This window comes from Hyposmocoma kahamanoa, unplaced genomic scaffold, assembly GCF_003589595.1.
Source record: "Hyposmocoma kahamanoa isolate Upper Pololo Valley unplaced genomic scaffold, ASM358959v1 87, whole genome shotgun sequence".
Taxonomy (NCBI): domain Eukaryota; kingdom Metazoa; phylum Arthropoda; class Insecta; order Lepidoptera; family Cosmopterigidae; genus Hyposmocoma; species Hyposmocoma kahamanoa.
Window position 1 is genome coordinate 2,454,812 of NW_020654422.1, and position 20,037 is coordinate 2,474,848.

General features: G+C 36.3%; 1 protein-coding gene across 1 annotated transcript in view; it reads left to right on the top strand.

The window, feature by feature from the left end:
• The window catches only part of LOC113235298, a 50,055-nt gene that overhangs the window by 13,074 nt on the left and 16,944 nt on the right, over positions 1–20,037 (top strand). The window contains exons 3-10 of the mRNA XM_026470958.1: positions 1,363–1,476; positions 4,845–5,065; positions 5,405–5,583; positions 6,253–6,434; positions 11,466–11,611; positions 13,495–13,663; positions 15,674–15,867; positions 17,556–17,676. Coding sequence (XP_026326743.1) covers positions 1,363–1,476; positions 4,845–5,065; positions 5,405–5,583; positions 6,253–6,434; positions 11,466–11,611; positions 13,495–13,663; positions 15,674–15,867; positions 17,556–17,676 — 1,326 coding nt within the window. The remainder of the gene's footprint in view (positions 1–1,362; positions 1,477–4,844; positions 5,066–5,404; positions 5,584–6,252; positions 6,435–11,465; positions 11,612–13,494; positions 13,664–15,673; positions 15,868–17,555; positions 17,677–20,037) is intronic.

Genomic DNA, 20,037 nt, shown 5'->3' on the forward strand with positions numbered 1-20,037 from the left:
GAGCGTAGGTTCGTACCCTTCAGGCTGCGCCATGTAACGTGTAATAAAGCGATGGTTGTTGGATACAGACTGGATTATTTTTTGATATACAGTGATCGTGCAAACAATTGGCAAATACCTTAAACTTTATAATAATATAATAGGTTCTGTCAGAAGATGAATATTTATTTTACTTTCACTTACTCAATCGACTTGAAATTGTATATATACTATTGGCTGGTGTTCGCAACTTCATCTGTGTAGAATAAGAACTTCGTGTACTACTGTACTATACTAATTTTCATAGTTTTATTGTTTCTCCATACAAAATTTCATCCTTTGTTTGACCAAATTTAAGGTTTTTATTTTGTGATAAAAAGTAGCTTATATCCTTTGCCTAGGTTCCACCTACCTCTATACCAAATTTTTTCAATATTGGTTCAGCGGTTTAGGCGTGAAAACGTAACAGACAGAGTTATTTTCGCATTTATAATATTAGTTTGGTTGGAAATCCGATACAATAATATGGTAACCTGTATCTAATGCTGCGTCCAGGGGGTCTACCACCCGTCCTAAGTCCGACATCCGACCGCAACAATTATTGTCAAATAGATAATACTCGACCAAATTAAAAGTAGCATGATGCGAATGACGCTTCATACTTGATATTGTCTTTTGATTAGATCATGTATTACGTATTTAACTGGAATTGCTTCGGACGGATGTTGGGCGGAGAACGGAAGCAACCTCTTAGTTTAATAGCAGTAGAGCTGGATGCGAAAAAGTTCGTCCAGGGAAGTTCTGCCACCTTACCTATTTCTGCCGCCAAGCAGTAATGTGAGCATTACTGTGTTCCGGTTTTGAAGGGTAAGGGTGCTGGTGAAACAGGCTCATGGAACTTGTTAACTTATGTCTCAGGGTGACGGGCGCAGTGGCAGTGCCCCTCAGATCTTTGCGATTTAAAGCTTTGAGAGGCACTGCAATTCTTATGGATAGGCGTGTAGCTTACATATGGCGCACGACTTGTTCGTCCCGTTACTTGATATTATAAAAAAAATAAAAAAAGACTCCCCGAACAGTCATGATTGGGCTCGTTGAATAGGTTTCGATGATTAGTTGGCTTAGAGATGACTTTTTTGAGTACAATATTTTGGGTCGGAAGTTTTTGAAATTTAGTTGAATTAGTTATAAATAAAATACGTGCCCATCAAATATTATTGATGATAGCATCTCGTTTGTTATTTTCAAAAGATGCTTTTAAAAATTTCCGCTAGAAATAACAACACTGTATGTATGTTGCTGAAAAAAATATTACACTGACCAACAGAAGAATATATCTCTATCAAGAAATTTCCAATAATAAACCATTTAATATGACACCAGGTGCAAGGCAAGTATTGCTTGGCTCGACTGGACGTGAAGGCGGAACATCCCGAGCTGGAGGTCCCGGTGCACCTGGCGCAAGCCAAGAACCTCATTAAGAGCAAACTTGATGATGTGAGTAGATTTTTTGTGCTAGGATTTTACGTAAGTACGAGAAAACAGTCTACAAATGTTGTGTATACTGTCTATGTTGAGTGGGGCTATGTTGAGTGTGTGCATTATTATATTATTATTATATTATATTCCCATAAAACAAGTGCTTTAGCTGCTTACTTTGGCATCAGATCAGTGATGTTTGATGTTGTCTAATATTTATTATATCAGTTACCTGGTTGAATGAAGAAAAAACTTTCAGACATTTCTCTTTTAATTTACTAGAAAAAAGGCATTAAAAATATTAGTATTCCATGTAAGTACCTGAAATGTGAGTTTCAATACATGACTTATAATTGAACTCAGCGCAGTTATAGTCAGTTGTGTTTTTTTTGGGTTGTTTATGAAGTAATTAAAGTAAAAAAATTTTGTGTGTTCGATCTTAGTTATTAATTATAAGAAACCAGGGGATAATTTCACAGAACGTAAATGATTATCATGAGAGTAAGACATAATATTCACTACAAGCGAATGGATTTCGAAATAACTTTTCAGTGAGACCGTTTGGCGCAGTACATTATCGTTGCCAGATGTAATTGAAATTATAATTGTCTTATCGAGTTCTTAGGTTTTCGCGATTGTTACACATAGGAAATGAAACTATTTTTCCGGATTTAAATCGCGTATATTTGTTTTTTCAAACAAACCGACGTTTCGGGCCCTTTACTGGTCCCATGGTCACGGTTGACTGAGGTGGTACAGTCTTCAACCAGTTATGTCTAATATTAATGCAAACCACCCTATTTTTTCACTATAGTTACAATAGTTATTAATTAATACCTTATTTTTAATTTTACAAAGAAAACATTCTAATTTACGCTACATTAAGTTTTACAAATTATTTTATTGAATGAATTTTTATTAAGTTTAATTTATTATTAATTATTAATAGAAATTAGAATAAACTAAAACATATTAATTAGTACTGCAGTCTTATATCTCTTTGGGACTTTTCATTAGAGGAAATACTGGATCCCAAACTGGTGGTACGGAGAAACCATCTTCCCTGTTGAAATTAGGATGTTTTTTCGTTCGTCGGGAAATTACGCCATATCTTCTTGTCTAAAATACCCCAGTGTCTCAAGACAAAAGTCTTCGACCAATGTGTGTACGCTCACTATAAGTCTGACAAGAAGGCTCAAGGTCACTCAAAGGGTAATGGAAAGGGCTACGCTTAGAGTTATGAGGATATCCGCAAGGGAACCAGAGTAACCAACATAGCCCAAAGAATTGCAATATTTAAGTGTGCTGGGCACATTGCTCGAAGAACAGATGGCCGATGGGGCTGAAGAGTTCTCAAATGGCGACCGCGTACCGGGAGACGCAGCGTGGGCAGACCGCCACAAGGTGGTCTGATGATCTGGTTAGGGCTGCGGGAATCCGCTAGACGCAAGGAGTGGACGGTTTTTTGGCTGAAATAATGATGATGACGAAATGATTAATTACTTAGAAGGAATTATTTACACAATGAAATCACCTGTCAATCACTGTGACAAGATGTCAGTTAAAGTCTTCACTTGTTTCATCTAAATTTAATTATTATTGATCTCTTGAAAGCCCACAGCCAAGTAATTAATATTATATTAAAATAAGGGATGATCAGAACTTTATTCTATCTTGCACAATCAAATATCCTTTTGTGATTGAGCAGTCGGGGTTGGATTCATGCAAATTGCCGCCGTGGGTCTGATTAATTTGCCGCTATCTTTTTCCGGCTTTTCATTGTAAATATATCGGTGGTTTTCTTGAATAGCGGTCTATCTCAAAAGCACCTAATTCATCAGGAAGATGTAAAAAAACGTAATCTGACGCACAAAACCAACGAAACATGAACCTGCTCAATGTTGTCACGTGATGAACCGATGAAAAGCTCGGTGTTGTAATTAAAATAAAATTTCTAAATGAAGCACGTTCTAAATGAAGCTGTGTAGTAATTATTTTGATTTAGGCCAGTATACTTGAAAAGCTGCGATATACAGTTATGAAAGCTGTTGGCGACTATATGTCGAAAGTTTTCGAAAATATTTAATCACATTTTTCGCCAGTTAGAGTACCTATCTTTAATTAAATTCTAAATTAAGGCTCGGATTAGGCAAGAACAGGTATTGTTATTACCGGCAGCGGTCCACACTCTAGGGCCCTTTTACAGATAAAGATCGTGAAGTACACCTAAAAATTTATATCTAAGATTCGGGCTGCCATTGTGGAATTAGATACCCGGCTTAGGAATAAGATTTTTGTTCAAGGTACTTAAAGGCAGCACTGGGCCTACTTCATGATAATGTATTAGCATAAGCTGAGCCTTCTTTCTGCTTATGTTATAGTTACATTCTCTTTTAGTTTTTATATTTTGTAAAATTTTTCGTGCGAAAGAAAATGAAGGATTATTATTGTTCAAACTATAGGATTGAGAAGCGATAAATTATACTTTGTAATAAATTTTCAAAACTGTTCTGTTTCTGATTTGACTATGACGGTTTCTGTTTAATAGAACAGCAAGTATATAGAAAAGAGTAGTTTTACCCTTGAAACTTTGCTTTTGTAGCTGTCACAGTGGTATTTACTATAGACTATAGTCTTTATATAATCTCGCCGATCTAGTCTAGAATCTAGAATTTTGGTTGAAACATTTATTGATTTGAATAATAATGTTCCCTTTTCATCTTTAAATAAAGAGAAACCTGAAAATTTGTACGTTATGGAACGCAAATTTCAACTTTTAGTTGTCCAGACCACAAAAGCAAACTTTTTGCAGGGAAATAAGTTTTTTCATGTTGTTTTGTTAGAATCAAAGTAATTAGAAAATGATATTGATAACCCAGGAACATGGTGTTATAGTTGAAGATATATTATTTGGAACGGTGAATGTTATCTCTTGAAACCCCTTTCTATTACAATAGGATATTAAAACTATTAACAGTTCTTACTAAAAGTGTACATGGACTTAATGATCTTGGTCCATCGTACATGGGTGCGTTACGTGATATTTCTGAATCCTATTTTTAAATAATTTACACATTAACTCCATTCTTTAACTGTAGGTACTTCATAAAATACCGACTACCGGGTCTTTTCTTACTAATTCAATAAAGTTAGTTCCACATAAAGATTATTAAGTATAGAATTAAGTGCCAATGTGTAAAAGTGGTTGAACTAGTTGTTTGCACTGTATAGATGGCACGATACATGCGTTACCGAGATGGCCCACTCTTTTGTCCTATTGTACTTCAAAGACGAAGCGATAACACGAATAGGTGCAAGTAATATTTCGCTAATTATACATGGTGTTATTCTTAGTCCTTATCTCACCCGTACCATAATTCGTTCAGCCAGGTCACTTCGTGCCGCGTTTTTCAACGCTGAGCTGGGGTGTGTGCATACCATCAGCCTGCGATCCTGGTGACGTCGAGATTATCATCAAAGATGCTGTCAAGCACTATCAGCATAAGAGTGGCATTGTGTTGCGTGTCAAAGTTGATGAACAGGATTGCCACGTCGAGGACGACGATTGGTGGGATGCCTGGCTAGAGTTGCCTACTTTACTAACTCTGTAAGTATATAACATAGCTGCAGTGATATAAAATGTTTATTGAAGATCATACTATCCATCATATACTCGTACACAGGGATTTGCAGTCTCTGAAATGACTTTTTGTATAGTTTGCTGTGTGCCTGAGTAAGTATACTATAATAGTATACTTACCTGAATCTTGATGTTGATGACGCTTGTGATGGTTAAATTTATAAATATAACTTTATTAATTGCAAATAAAAGTTAAACGAGTTTCGACTTACCGTACAAACAAAGTCTAGTCACGGTTCACTGTTGTACGAAGACAGCAAAGTTGATCTATAAAAAGCCAGTATCAGAGGGTCCGTGGGTTTTCAGGTCTTTCTACGGCATCATCGTCTTACTAGTAGTCGTAACGACTTTGCAAGACTTTTTAGCTCGAAGGAAATCGAGTGAAACACCTGCTGACGATGGTGACAAACCTGAAGGTGATGAAGAATCTAAGGAAAATGAAGAGTCTAAAGACGAAGAAAAGGGTGAAGAAAAGAAACACACAGGTAAGAAACTACTAAAGAGATGGAATAGACAATTATATTACTTAACTGTAAGACTGATACAAAACTCGTAGTTACAACCGAAACTCCACCAGAAATAACATAAAATCGATTAGACACTTTAAAGAAGCGTAGATCAAAAGATAGTTTCAAGTTAAAAGAGAACTCGACTCTATAATCTTAACGGCAAGATTAAAGCCCTTGCTGAACTCCCGAAGCTTTTGATGTATTCCCAATGAGGCGACTTACGGGCCCTTAATGTTTGGCTCCTCAACAAGTGCCGAAAATCAAGTGATTGTGATGCAAATCGGGCTTCGTCCCAAGCTCCCATGATTAACATACATTACACAATTGCCAGATTGCATGAATTATGTTTGCCTTCAGTGACTTCTAGTAATTGTTTAAACTTATTGACAGTTTCGTATTGTATTATGATTGATCAGTAAAAAATACTACAGGGATTATCATGAATATATAAGTTAATATTGATGACACTCATTAGTAGCTGAAAAATATAAGAAATAATATTTTATTGGATTTTTAATAAAAATCAAAAACTTTCTGTGCATTTTACTTCGGTAGAGTGCTAGTTATATTATATTAATATATTCCAACAGAATATTTTACTTATTTTAGGTTTTATCTCCTAATATCTCTCGCTTTCTATCACAGATGGTTTCATCTCCGCTTTCTCTCTCTACCATACGATCAGCAAGCTCACTGCTCCTGGCACCAATGACGAGATCGCCAGCATCCATGGCGTTAGAGGTCTAGCTACCTTGGCCTTACTGATTGCTCATAAGTTCTTGCCTGTCGCTGTCACACCATATACCAATCGACTGAGAATTACAGAGGTATTATTATCTCTTGATGTTTATATAATTTTGTTCGTACGGAATTAAGGATGTCAATGACCAATAACCTACCCAGTATAAACACTGAGTCCCTGCTCAAGTCGGTGGAGTCGACAAGGTGTTGAGAATGTTGGGCGACTCTGTCGCCTTTGGCGATAGCCGGAAAATACCTGCCTACCCGTTAAGTCTGTTGAACGTCTCGAACGATATGTTGCGTCTCTATGCGTAGACTTGTATTTATAATGACTTGTCGAAGTCGGCCGCGCAGCCTTTGTTAGTCGAATTCGCTTATCGACTGCCGAGTCATATCATTCTTATATTTTTAGGCATTTGAAAATCAGTCTTAATCTGATCGCGATTATATCGCACTGTTATTACAATAGTGTGATAACTCAAAATATGTGAAATTCAAGATTATACCACTGTTGAACGTAAAATTTGATTCTCTACGCGTCAATAAAACGGTCGTTAGAATATTGTAAAAAAACAACTAAAATATATCTACTTACTACCTAACTGAAAATGAGACACGCTTTATGTGAGCTAGTTCTTGCCAAAATAGACCTTATTCAAAAATATGAGCCTATTTTTTCTCTTTTATTTTGAAGTATGTATAGCTGACGAGTGGGAAATAACTTGTACATAAATTTACACAGATCTTTCACGGTAAGCGAGTAATTAGTTTTTCGTTGTTTCTGAGAAAATGCGCTTTTTGAGTTAATACACTATTGTATTAATAGTGCGATACGTTGCAGTGCATTACCAATATTATTCAATACAGGTTATATTTTAAACTCTGCTTTGGTTTACGAAATCCCTTTCAATTCAATTCATTTATTAATTGGTCTATAATGTACATAGCTACAGATCTTACATTAAGCATATGTAGAAAACATAATATGAACTCTGCAGGGCATATAAAGATTTATCGTCTAGATATTGTTGTAGTGTACTGTAAGCTTTTATTAGTAAGAATGTTTTTTTTTAAGTTACAAATTTCCTTTATTTTCTTGTTTTATGTCTTTGAAAACGTCAATGACAGCTCTGAGTAGCTTTATAATTGTTCTATTTTTGTTAAAAGATAAATTCCAAAATCTGTGGGATACACCCAATTCATACTTTGTATTATACCTACAATCGATGACGAGTAAGACGGAGAAATAGGCAACTAATCCAATATCATGCCATCACTACTGCGAATTAGATGAGACAAAGTCGAAGCTATTGTTGTCAACACTATTCGAAGTCAATCGATGGGCAATTTCGGCTTCCCGAAATAGATACGCATCTAGATTGTAAGGCGAACAGTTTGTATTGGCACTAATTACCGTACAATTGGGTCGAGTGGGTTGCCAATACAAACTGGGTGGATTACTCAATGAGTTTAGTAAAGTATACATAAAGCCGGCAAAACACTGTCGTTCGGATTATTTCCAATAAAACTCGGTAATAATCAGAATCTATTATGCGCTTTAGTCAAGTGGTGTGGAAGATTGGGACATTAAATACGCATGAATAATGATTGATTAATGTCTTCAATAGCAATAGGTATAATTTCATTCGTCTTAGAATAAGACTAAAGGGATCTTGGGAGCCGTAAAAAGCCGTGGTAGCATAATGGTTTGACCTACTGCCTCTCAAGCAGAGGGTTTTTGGGAGTTTCTCGGAATTTATGTGCGAAATTTAATTTGAAATTTACCATGAGCTTTTCGGTGAAGGAAAACATCGTGATGAAACCAGTACGTTGAGGAAGGTTCATAACCCTCGGAAAACGTGTGAAGTCCCCAACCCGCATTGGGCCAGCGTGGCGAACTATGGCCTAAAACCCTCGTCTGAAAGGAGACCCGTGCCCAGCAGTGGGACGTATAAATGGGTTGATGATAATGATCTTGGGGGGAGATAGGCAGCTGCATGTTCTTGTAAATACAACGTTTTACATATTACACATCATATATGTTGTATTAGAATCAAATTGACTAAAAGTACTGTGTATCGATGTTGGCACCTTTTTATATGTACGTTTATATGAATGATAATAATGGTACCAGACAATCAAGTCTGCTAATTTTAAATCATCTTAGTTGTGTCTCGATAGAGTGTTCTTTAGTACGTTTGGTATTCTGTTACTTTTAACAGTAGATATAGAGTAGTTAAGAGTAGGTTCCGGTGGCTAGCCATCGAGCTACAATTCAACTGCCATTGCAATTTTTTGGTATTCTGCTCTTCAATGACGAGTGGATGGCATGTCGATGACGTAGTCTACTAATATTATAAATATATATTTTGAAGATCAAATTACTGATTAAACTAAATAAAAATAAGTTATTGTATAGTAATTTCCGTGGTAGTTTTAGTAACGCTTGTGATGAAATGAACGAATGTCATCATTACCATTCCACCGACACTCTGTTGAGACTCAACTGCCGTTGTGGCAGTGGAGCTCCTTGTGAAAGAGTTCGGTACAGGGCAGTACTGACACCATACCTATTTCAGCTGCCAAGCAGTAATGTCAGCATTACTGTGTTCTGGTTTGGAAGGGTAAGGGTGCTGGTGAAATTACAGGCACATGGGACTTGTTAATTTATGTTTCAGGGTGACGGGCGCAGTGGCTGTGCCCCTCAGATCTTTGCGATTTAAAGCTCTGAGTGGCACTGCAATTGCTATGGAAAGGTGTGTTGCTTCCCATCAGGCGCACGACTTGTTCGACCCGTCACTTAATGTTATAAAAAAAGTGCAACTAGATTTTAGCAGAATAGCAAATATTATCAATAATTGCAATACTATAAGTGGAGTCACAAACTGCCTCCGTGACCGAACGGTTATCATGCCGGACTGCTACGCAGAGGTTCCAGGTTCGATTCCCGGGCCGGGAGAAACATTTGTATGGCCTATATTTATTTCTCTCGTGAGTTTGGATGTAAATTGTGGTTGCCTATGTGAGTGTCCATGGTACCCGCGAGACAGGGTTTCCCTAGTGCGGGTGCTATGTTGAGTGTGTGCGTTATTAGGTATTATTAATAACAATGATCAATGGTTTCAAGAAAATTAGCTGACTTGGGAACCATACCAATTGCCTGATCTGAAACTAAGGAATCCCCTGTACTATGATTATCAGAGCAACGGAATTCACTCTGGGACAGTTCCCAGAACAGCCAGACCAGAACCAATTTAGAAAAGTTAATTTCTCAAATTGGTCCTACGGGGAATCGAACCCGGGAGTTCCGCTTCCAGTACCCACAGTGTAAACCGTTAGGGCTCTGAGGTAGTTTTGGATATATTGTCAATATTTTACTATATATATACTATAAAGTAACATACCTGTTAGTTGTAACTCGTGTCAACCAACATGATCATAGTTTTGCGAAAATGGTACCTAAAAATCTCGTTGTTTTTGGTAGTTTTTAATATAGCTAGCGTAAATAACGGTCCTATGCAAAACGCGGGAGTGGGTGTAGGGGTCTTCGGGGAGGACGCTTGTACGTTTGATCTTACTTCCAATTACAGATCTAAAAAGTGTCTGATAGTACATCAAAAACTTAAAAGTTTGTGTTTGGTAAACTTATTTCATTTTGTAAAAAAAAGTAAAGGAACAATAGTTATTTGTTATGCAGGGCTGCAAAGTTGTTGTTTGACGCGAGTGCTTATATTGACATCTGTGGGGTAATTCACGCAATCAAACTGTTACGATATCGTAGCGATTTAGTCGTTGAACTGCTTTTTCTTATTCACGTGTGACAGTCGAAAGTCAACGAGTCCAATTTTAAAGTCGTTCGATCCAAATGTCGTTAAAGCGTATTCTGGTATATGAAACGAACTTAAATCAATTCTAAACGACAAGTCATACGTATTCTGTTCAAATTTTGACAGTTCTTTCAATAGACTTTCGACGATTGAACATCAAATTTCACAATCCAAGAGGTCGTTCATTAGTCTTTACGTTTCGATTCTGTTCATAACAACGTTCGTTCAAGTGATACGTGAATACCAATTTTGGACAGGACTTCGATCGAACGACTACGTAACTTCAACGATATTTTGATAGATTGATTTGATAGACTTACGTGAATCGCACTACAGAGCAAGCGAAGGAAGCTTAGGGTCGTATTCTAGAACTCTACTCAATACTCAAGTCAGGACTTGAGTATTGCAGTGAGCACTGAAAATCATACTCAAGCCCTTGCCAGGGTCGTATTTTCAGTGCTTGAAATCATACTCAAGTCGGCTCAAGTCCTGGCTTGAGCATTGAGTAGAGTTCTGGAATACGACCCTAAGATTCAAAAATAGATTCCTGAGCAAAGCGAGAGTTTCAAGGCACGAGACGCAAAACAACTTTTTTTCACCTCACTATAGCGAGGAAAACGGTAAATGAAAGAAAAACTATTCAACTATAAAACATTAGTTCCTTAAATGAAAAGAAAAAGTTTATCTTCGGATGTGTTCTGAATTTACACCTCATCAATTTTTGATTTCGTAGCTTGTTTACCTACAAATGACGTCACGCGTTCAATTTGACATTTTGTTACGTTTGCGCGCCAATTTGTTTCTATTTAAATTTTAACATAGTTTTAGCACATTTTAGAGACTATTAAGCTTTATTTTAATAAAATATTATTTTTCATGGCTGTACATATCTATTTTAGTTAATTCTAGACACTTTCTGAAAAATTGTCCGATTCCCTATTAGTTATCATATCAATTTCATGTCAACGATGATAAGAATGAATATACCAACGGATTTGTATTACATAAATAAGTAAGTTTTTTCAACGAAAGAAAAACTTAGGCGCAGCGCAGTCCATCGTCAAGTTCCATTTCAAAAACCTTTTCCACGATAGCGTGCAAAGAACGCTTTTTACGCGCAAATTTCTAATGAGAAAGAAAAAGTAGTTGTTTATGATGTATAGTAATACAGCCCTGAGAAGTTGTTAGTTGTTTCCGAATAACCTATATAGGCAGTTGTAGTGTATAGTGTTGTAGTGGTATATAAAATATCGTACTCTACACGTATGAAACTTAAGCTTCAATCCACAGACAGTGAGTTCTCCATTATGGTCGTGGTGCAGAGCGGGCTGGGTGTTCACCGACTGCTTCCTTCTGCTCAGTGGAGCGTTGACTGCACATCGTATATCCGATGGGGATACCGGCGCCCCTTGGAGATTGTTCACTAGATATCTAAGGTACGATCTTCAATCCAATAAACATAATGACGATTGTGGGCTAGCAGATTAGCATTACGAGAGAAATTTCATATTACAGTCCCTGTGGAACTTTTACAACTGAATTGATGATGTCCTGTAATAAAGTAACATAGGTAGTTATACCTATTACTCAACTTCACCGAGAAGTAATTATTTATGTAATTAATAGTAATACTTTAAATTTTTAATCGATTAAAAAAAAATTTTGAGGTTCTCATTTCGACTGCATATTTTTTTCGTTTGTATGTTACGCGATAATTTGTGAACATTTGTAAACTATTTTGATGGTTCTTTTTTATTGGAAAAAGGGTACCACAGAAGTAGTCTCATTTAAAGAAGAAAATATTCCACCTCCAAGGGTGGAAAACTAGGGGATGAATCACTTTTGAGATCGGTTTTTTTAGTACTCTGTAGTTAGATTATCTACTATGAACTATCAATTAAAATACATACAGTTGCTAAATACCACGCCTGCAGAATTTTAGGAGCAAAGTCTATTTGAGGCTGATGTGTTAAACGCAGCTTATGTCATAGGTGTTACAAAGCAGCACAATGCTAATTAAAGCAAATTGATCCGTTTACGTAAAGAATCGCAAGCCCAAATTCACAACTTTAAAGGGGAATGTCTTGATATATTGAAATGATTAAAATAATCATTATACCCTTAATTCTTGTCGAATTGCAGTTAAAGGTGCATCATTATTTAAAAATAAGGTAATGTACGAAAAAATGCACCTATTTTGGCTTATGATAAATTACGTACGAGAGATCGAAATATAACTAACATTAGTATGCTATTTAATAATATACAGTGTATAAAAAATGATCAGTATCGAGTACTGACCAAACCGACCTCAAAAGTCATTCATCCCCTGGTTAGAAGTGGAATATTGTCTTCAAATTTAAATGGGACCATTTCTGAGGTACCCTCTTTCCGTGAAGAATCGGTTTTATATATTTTAAAACAATATACAGTCGAATTGAGAACCTCTTCCTTTTTTTGAAGTCGGTTAAAAAAAGCAATAATTTGTTCATCATATACCAAAGTATTTTTATTTTGATCATCATGATTGTATCAGTGTATTCCGAAAAAATTAGCGGAGTAAGAAAATTTAGTAAGAAGCTAGTTTTTATTGCTTGTGATGTCATTTTAGCTCAATAATTTTTTTTTAGTATATTCATATATTTGCACAAAAGTAATTGACAGTGACTATTTTTACTATATAGCTAATTACTGGTACCGACAAGGAGTCAAGTTAATCTATACGAAAATTTGTGATTAACCGACTTCAAAAAAGGAGGAGGTTCTCAATTTGTTTTGCGATTTTTTTGTGGGTATGTTATGCTATTGCTCGGGCATTTGTGAACCGATTTTGATGATTCTCTTTTTGTCGGAAAGAGATTACCTCAGTATTGATCCCATTTAAATTTGAAGAAAATATTCCATCTCTAAGGGCGGCAAATTAGGGGATGAATCCGGTTACGTGCACTTTCCGGTAACCTATAAAACTTGGCAAATAGAAGCAATTCCACGAATTTTGAGGTAGGTTTTTTACATAAAAATGTTATAATTTTATTCTATTTCAGTGTCTACCTGTAAGGGACAGTGTCCTAGAACCAAAAACTTTAATATATTACGTATGCTTCATTAAACTAAGTTTGGAGTTCAGAACAACTGGAATCTATTTTGATGACACAGAAGCCCTCTTTCCTGTTAAGAAACTTGCCTACGATAATTTTTTTTCTTATGGTATCAATGTCAAACACTACAATGCCTCCATACAAATTCCCTGACGAACTCTTTCACAAGGAGCTCTACTGCTACTTATCTTCTCTATCTACAATTTTACCTTCGATTTCAGATTAACTCCAGCTCTTTTAGCCGTTGTCCTATTCTACGCATATATCTGGGACAATTTATCCTCTGGACCAATGTGGGGCACGCTAGTTACGAAGAACGCCGAGGTTTGCCAAGAGGGATGGTGGTGGAATATGTTGTATGTGCACAATTACTTCGGCTTCGAAGAGATGGTAAGAAACATATGGGCTGCTTTTTAGTTTGCTCTTAGTGGCATTGCAATTGTTATGGCATGTGCTGCTTACCACCAGGCGCACGAGTTGTTGTGTTGTAGTCTCGTAACTTGGTATCATAAAAAAAACCTGCACACAGGAACGATAACAGCCACAACTAACATTTTTTGACTTTTATTGGTTGCTTGGCAGATAAGGGATTAAATTTCTTCTTATAGTCTTATAGAATTCTTATAGGGTCCCCGTGACGAAAAAAAGACGATCGTAAAACTATCTTTAGTAGAACAAAGATTTTCTTTTCTGCCGCACTGTTATTGATGTGACATAATATAAAACCACAAAGAAAATCCATTACCCAATAGATGAGCAACAACGCTTCTACCATTTGTCTATTAGAATGCTGTTTTATAGTCGATCATCTATTGCGTCGTTTAGCAAACAACACAGCTCACGTCATTGCGAGTAATTTTAAAGGAGAGTGACAAAATTGCATTATGTTATTTTGGACAAGATTTTCTAAGCTATTGTTTGTTGCCTATATTTGTCGATAACAAATCAAATATGTGTGTTGGTAATAGATTTTTTTACATATACACGTTTTATTTATGTTGAGTGTGTGCGTTATTATTATTATTATTATTATTATTATTTTGACTCAAGTAACTTTCCAAAGTAAAAACTGCAAATTTTTGAGATGAGCAATTTTGTTTGGTACTTGACGATTTGGATAAACTGTATGAAACCAGCTTTAGGGATAATTTTGGTAAACATTATCATTGAAACAAAGATCGAAGAAGTCGTATCAAAGCAGTTTCTGCTGTCATGCCGGATCTAGCTAATAGTAGGCTTTATACAAACATTCTATCGCGCGTGATACAGCAATCGAGCGTGATTAAGCGCGCGTGAAAAGTCGTTGGAAGGAAAAGGGAAAGACCGCGCGCGCGCGCATTAGCTCACTCCAACACGCGCCAGTTTCTCGCTGTCTATCCTGCGCTATTAGCCTTTACACCAGAGATTTCCAAATTATTTGGTTCATCGTTCTCTTAGGCAAGCTAAAAAAAATAATTCAACGCCCATCACCCCAAAAAAAATTGAAAACGCGTATTTTTTAGGTGTTAGCTTTACACAAAAAAATCACAAGGAAATGAAATTATATATATTGTAGTATAGTTTAAATAGTTAATTCAGGTTTTTTTTCAAATGTGTTTGCATCCCCTGGACAACATAAACAATTGTTTCCGAGGCCCCTATCGTCCACTTAGGACTCTTTAGCGCCCACGGGCGGTAGAGACCACTTTGGGAAACTATACTTTACATGGACGCTTTTTCCGTTGTAACAAAACGAACAAGAGCATTCGCGCGCGAAATAACGTTTTAGCTTAGAAAATTCAAACAGGTAATCGCGGACGATTGCACGTGATCACGCGCGAGCGCGCGACGCGATAGAGTAGTTGTGTACAAGGGGCTACTGAGCTATAAATATAATGAATATCATGGCAGTAATAATAGTATAACATCATGTCATTGAATATTGAATATAATTAATAAATATCTATACAATCTAGGAAATGTTATGATAAGTATCGAATACGATGGTGGTATTTCTTTTCGTATTAAAAAGAACCTTGTGGTGAGTAACTATCGTAGTTTTGTTTCCGTGGCTTTGAAAATCAAATGCATACTTCAATGTCAGTATGCAGATATTGATTTAGACTCACAATAAATATTTAGTTCACAATATAAAAGTTTACGAGCGAAAACTTGCCGGCAGACCAATGGGACGCGCCATATTTTTTCGGTATTTGCGGCAAGCCGTGACGCGAGCCAAAGGAAGGGATCTCCTACTATGCGCGGGGCGCAAGATTGAAGATTTCTCGCGTTATAATAACCTGAATTATTTAATTTAGTAACCTATTTGACGCTCACTTTATCGGTTTATACCATAGGCATATTCCGTTTTTTAATATTCAATTAGCCTTAATATTCACAACAATATTCTATAAATTTTAGTGCGCACCGCAAACCCATCAACTAGCCCTGGATATGCAGTTGACCATACTAGGAGGTATAACAGTGTGGGCAATGCAGGTGGGACAGCGTATGTCTAGACTGTTGCTGCCTTCGATGCTCGCCCTAGCAACCTACTCGCGATACAGTACCGTGCTCGATCATCGACTCACTATGCTGGCCTACCATGGGGTTACGTAAGTTACATATGTTTATTTCTACAAATACTTCGATGTCGTGAATGATACCATTGTACACAAGATATGCTACGTTCACAGTGATCGACGTTTGAAATCTGTCGCGCAGCCCCTTCGGTAACATATACTTCATCGAAGCGCACAGAATCTTCACATGTTTGCAAAATTACAATAGTACACTACTGTAGACCAAAATATAGGAAAAATAGCTAAATAAAAGGGAGTGCATTAGTGTAGCATAGATTACGATTTTGTGGAACAAAATGAATACTTAGAAAAGCAGGTAAGAAATAAACACAGTTCAAAACAAATGACATTTTCCACATATTTCATAATTTCCACCAAAGACCTTTATGACCTCATTGTCCTTCATTGCGAGGTGTTGTATTCTATTTTCTATATCCTCAAGGCTAGCTCACACCACATTAATATTTTTGTAGAATTTGACTTACTATTTTATAGTATAATTATTATGAATCCGAGCACCCCGTAAACATTCAAAAGCGTACCTGAACAGGATTTAACGATTTCAATGTCAATTTTGAAGTATAGTCATCAGTCATAAATTTTAATTTAAAATTATGTATATTTGTGTGTTAGGTCAAAGTTATGTATATTTTATAGGTCAGGAATTCCACCTGATCTGATTCACGTGTCACTGATATGAAACCTGATCAACAAGTACCTTATTGAAATTTAATTTTTAAGTAATAAGTAAGACCCAAAATAGACATTTTGATGGAGTTCGAGAGCACAGAAAATAGTTTTTTCGACATTAATTAATACGAATTCAACTTGTTTTTTGAATTGATAATGAAAGCAGGAGATACCGGTAGTGAACTATAGTGCTTGAACCACGATTGACTAAAGTTTGTTCGTTAAAAAAAAATCATAAAGTTCTGCAAAATTTTTATTTTTTCTACATTTACCTACGGAAACAAACCAGTTTCATTTAAATTGTTATTACGGTATTTCAATCAATGGAGTTTTCTCTCTCGAGTTCCGTTATAAATTCGTCAAGGGAACTACTACGGAATACAAAATGATGATAATTAATCATTAAATTGCAACATGAACTGATGATATTTACATAGTATAGAAGTGAAAAAACCAAAAATCACCGAGGATAGTGGTACCACTGGTACATTCCTGTGTTACCACCGGAACTCACTATCTATAAGTAATTAGTGTGTTGTATCTTCTCTCAGAATATAATTGAATAGAGCATATTCAATTCATAATCGTTTTATATTTAGTATGACCACTGAGATCACTTTGACACTGGCGCTGGTGGCGCTGGTGGCCCGGGTGGATATGTTGTCAATCATTTTGTAATGATATCAAGAATATAATAAAAGCCTTGGTAGTCTGATGAAGTTTTTCGGAATTTATGTGCATGTGTGTGTACATGAAATTTAATTTGAAATTTAGCATGGCTTTTTGCTCTTTGGTGAAGCAAAACATGGTGATGCAACCTGCACGTCGAAGAAGATTTATAACCTTCGGAAAACGTGTACCCAACCCGCATTGGACCAGCGCGATGGATTATGGCCTAAACCCTCGTCAGAAAGGATACCTGTTCCCAGTAGTGGGATATATAAACGGGTTGTTGATGATGATCAAGAATGTGTAAGAATGTATAAGATGTCTTAGCAATTTATTAAATATGTTTTTTATTCTGAATACAGGGTAAGCCAGCTGTACAGAACCGCTCGTCTGAGCTACACTTCAATTCTGCATCGTTCTACTCCTTATCTAGTAGGAGTAGGCTTGGGAATCGCGTTACGGAACCCCTCGGAACATAGCAAGGTAATTCAACAGCTTTACTCCTATGTTGAAGTTACAAATACACTGCTATAGACCTAACCAACAACAACACCATAACAACAACAACTTTAAATACTATCTAGTAGTATTTAAAGTTGAAACTGCGATTTCACGGCTAGATTATTTCTCGAAGCTGAGGATTGTATATTGATTATATTAGTGATGCAACTTACCTCTGCTCCTGCTTCCGCAACTGCGAAAGTTACGCTTTTTCACGTCTGTTTCCGTTTCTCTTTTGCAACGGAATTTTAATCGCAAGCTTACAACGTTTGCGATAGTTTAAGTGCGCACGTGGATTGCTTGGCGCGCGTTTTTTAGTAATTTTGTGTTGCGTTAAATGCAATGAAACTAAAAAGAAGCCCAGTTTTGAACTATTCATTGAGACATTTATAGTATTTACATCCGCTTCCGTTTCTGCTAAGATTTGTTTTGGCCATCTGTTTTTGTTTCTGTTTCCGTTCTAAAGTTTCCATTGCATCACTAATATATATATTACACTATAACTTGAAACAACGGAATCATGAAATATGCACAAATAACAATTCAACAAGAACACCAACAATGGGTAAATATATTGTGATATACAGATATTGAGATTATTTGGTTGTAATTTAGATAAGTGTACACGTTTAATTGGAGGCGACTGTACATAAATCAGCCTAATAAATCAGCGTCCGATTTTTTAATGGCACATCCCTGAAATATTATATTTTTTTATTCGAGAGCAGTACATTGAACATATAATTTTTCTCTCATATTATATCCGTCCCTTGGTATAATAAACCCACTTTTAATCTAACGTCAAAAATACTTTTATCACATAGAGACATTACAATAATACAAATTACATGGAATAAATTATGAATTTGTGTTCTAATTCTCCTATTTAAGTACAAAAAAACAAATATTCTTGGAATATTTAAATCTCTCTTCTGATAATTGTCATCTTGCAAATATGGCTTTTTTATAAGATACCAAACAACGGGACGAAAAAGTCGCCCGCCTGATGGTAAGATTGGTTACACACGGTGACTTTTAACAGCGATGCAAACGCTGTAATTGGTGATACGCGCGATTGCATCGCTACACTTGCGATTTATAGGCGATTGCATAGCATTGTAGCGATGCAACCGTGCGTTTACATCAATGCAGTCGGGCGCTTGTATTGCTACTTAAAATAACGCGTGTGTTTAAAAGTAGACTATTAGCGATTGCATTTCTTATAGTACATCGCTTTTGCATCACTGCTCGTCGTAGTCGCCGTGTGTAATCGCTCTAAGCGACGCGCTTGTCCATAATAGTTCGACTCATCCGAAGAACAGAGTCCGATGTGATTATATAACGGAAAGAGGATAAATACATAATCTCGTTATTCAAAATAAGACCTAGTTATAGGTGTTTTCAGAATTTTATGTATTGTTTCGTTTCGGAAATATAAAAATCGAACAACGGCCGATCTGATATCCACAGTTAAAGAACAGCGCACAAAATGTACAATGTCATAAGAATAAGCAATCTTGCACATAGGTCTTTGTGCTACGGATGAGTCGAGTTGTAGTGTCACTCAGAGCTTTAAAACACAAAGATCGGAGGAGCACTGCCACTGCGCCCGTCACCCTGAGACATAGGTTGGTAAGTCTCATGGAATTTCACCAGCACCTTCACTCTTCAAAACCGGAACGTAGTAATATGAGCATTACTGCTGGGCGGTAGAATAGGTAAGGTGGCAGTACTTCATTGGACTCTTTCACAAAGAGCTCTACTGCTACTAAATTTATTAATTTCTTTATTACGTTATTTATTACGTATTTGCACGTTATACTAAACAGGTAAAAATTACACTATTTAAAGCTTATTGTCAAGTGCTGTACACGTGCAGTCTGTGGGTCGCGTATTCGAGGCGGACATTTAGCGACCTGCCGTGTTCAATATAATAACGCATTCAGGGTGCTGATGGGGCTACACCGTGGGGAAAAGGTGTGCATCTGCCCTGAGGTGCCTCCGCCGGTGCTTCAACAGCATGTTGTGTGTGCTCACAGATCGGTAGGACTCTGCGTAGATGGATTGAGTCATTTAGTTGTATTGTCCTTTTAAATTATATAAAATTAATGAATACTAACACTAGATCTTAAGTTATTTTGTTTACAACACTATATGAATTTTTTATTTGAAATAAATATATTTGAATTTGAATTACACCAGGATAAAGTTAGCTAAAGTGTGTCATTATTATGATTCATATTTATTTATTTATTTATTTATTTATTTATTTATTTATTTATTCATACATTGCAAACTAACAGCTAAGTAGCCAAAGCGCTTACAAGTCATACAATTATTATG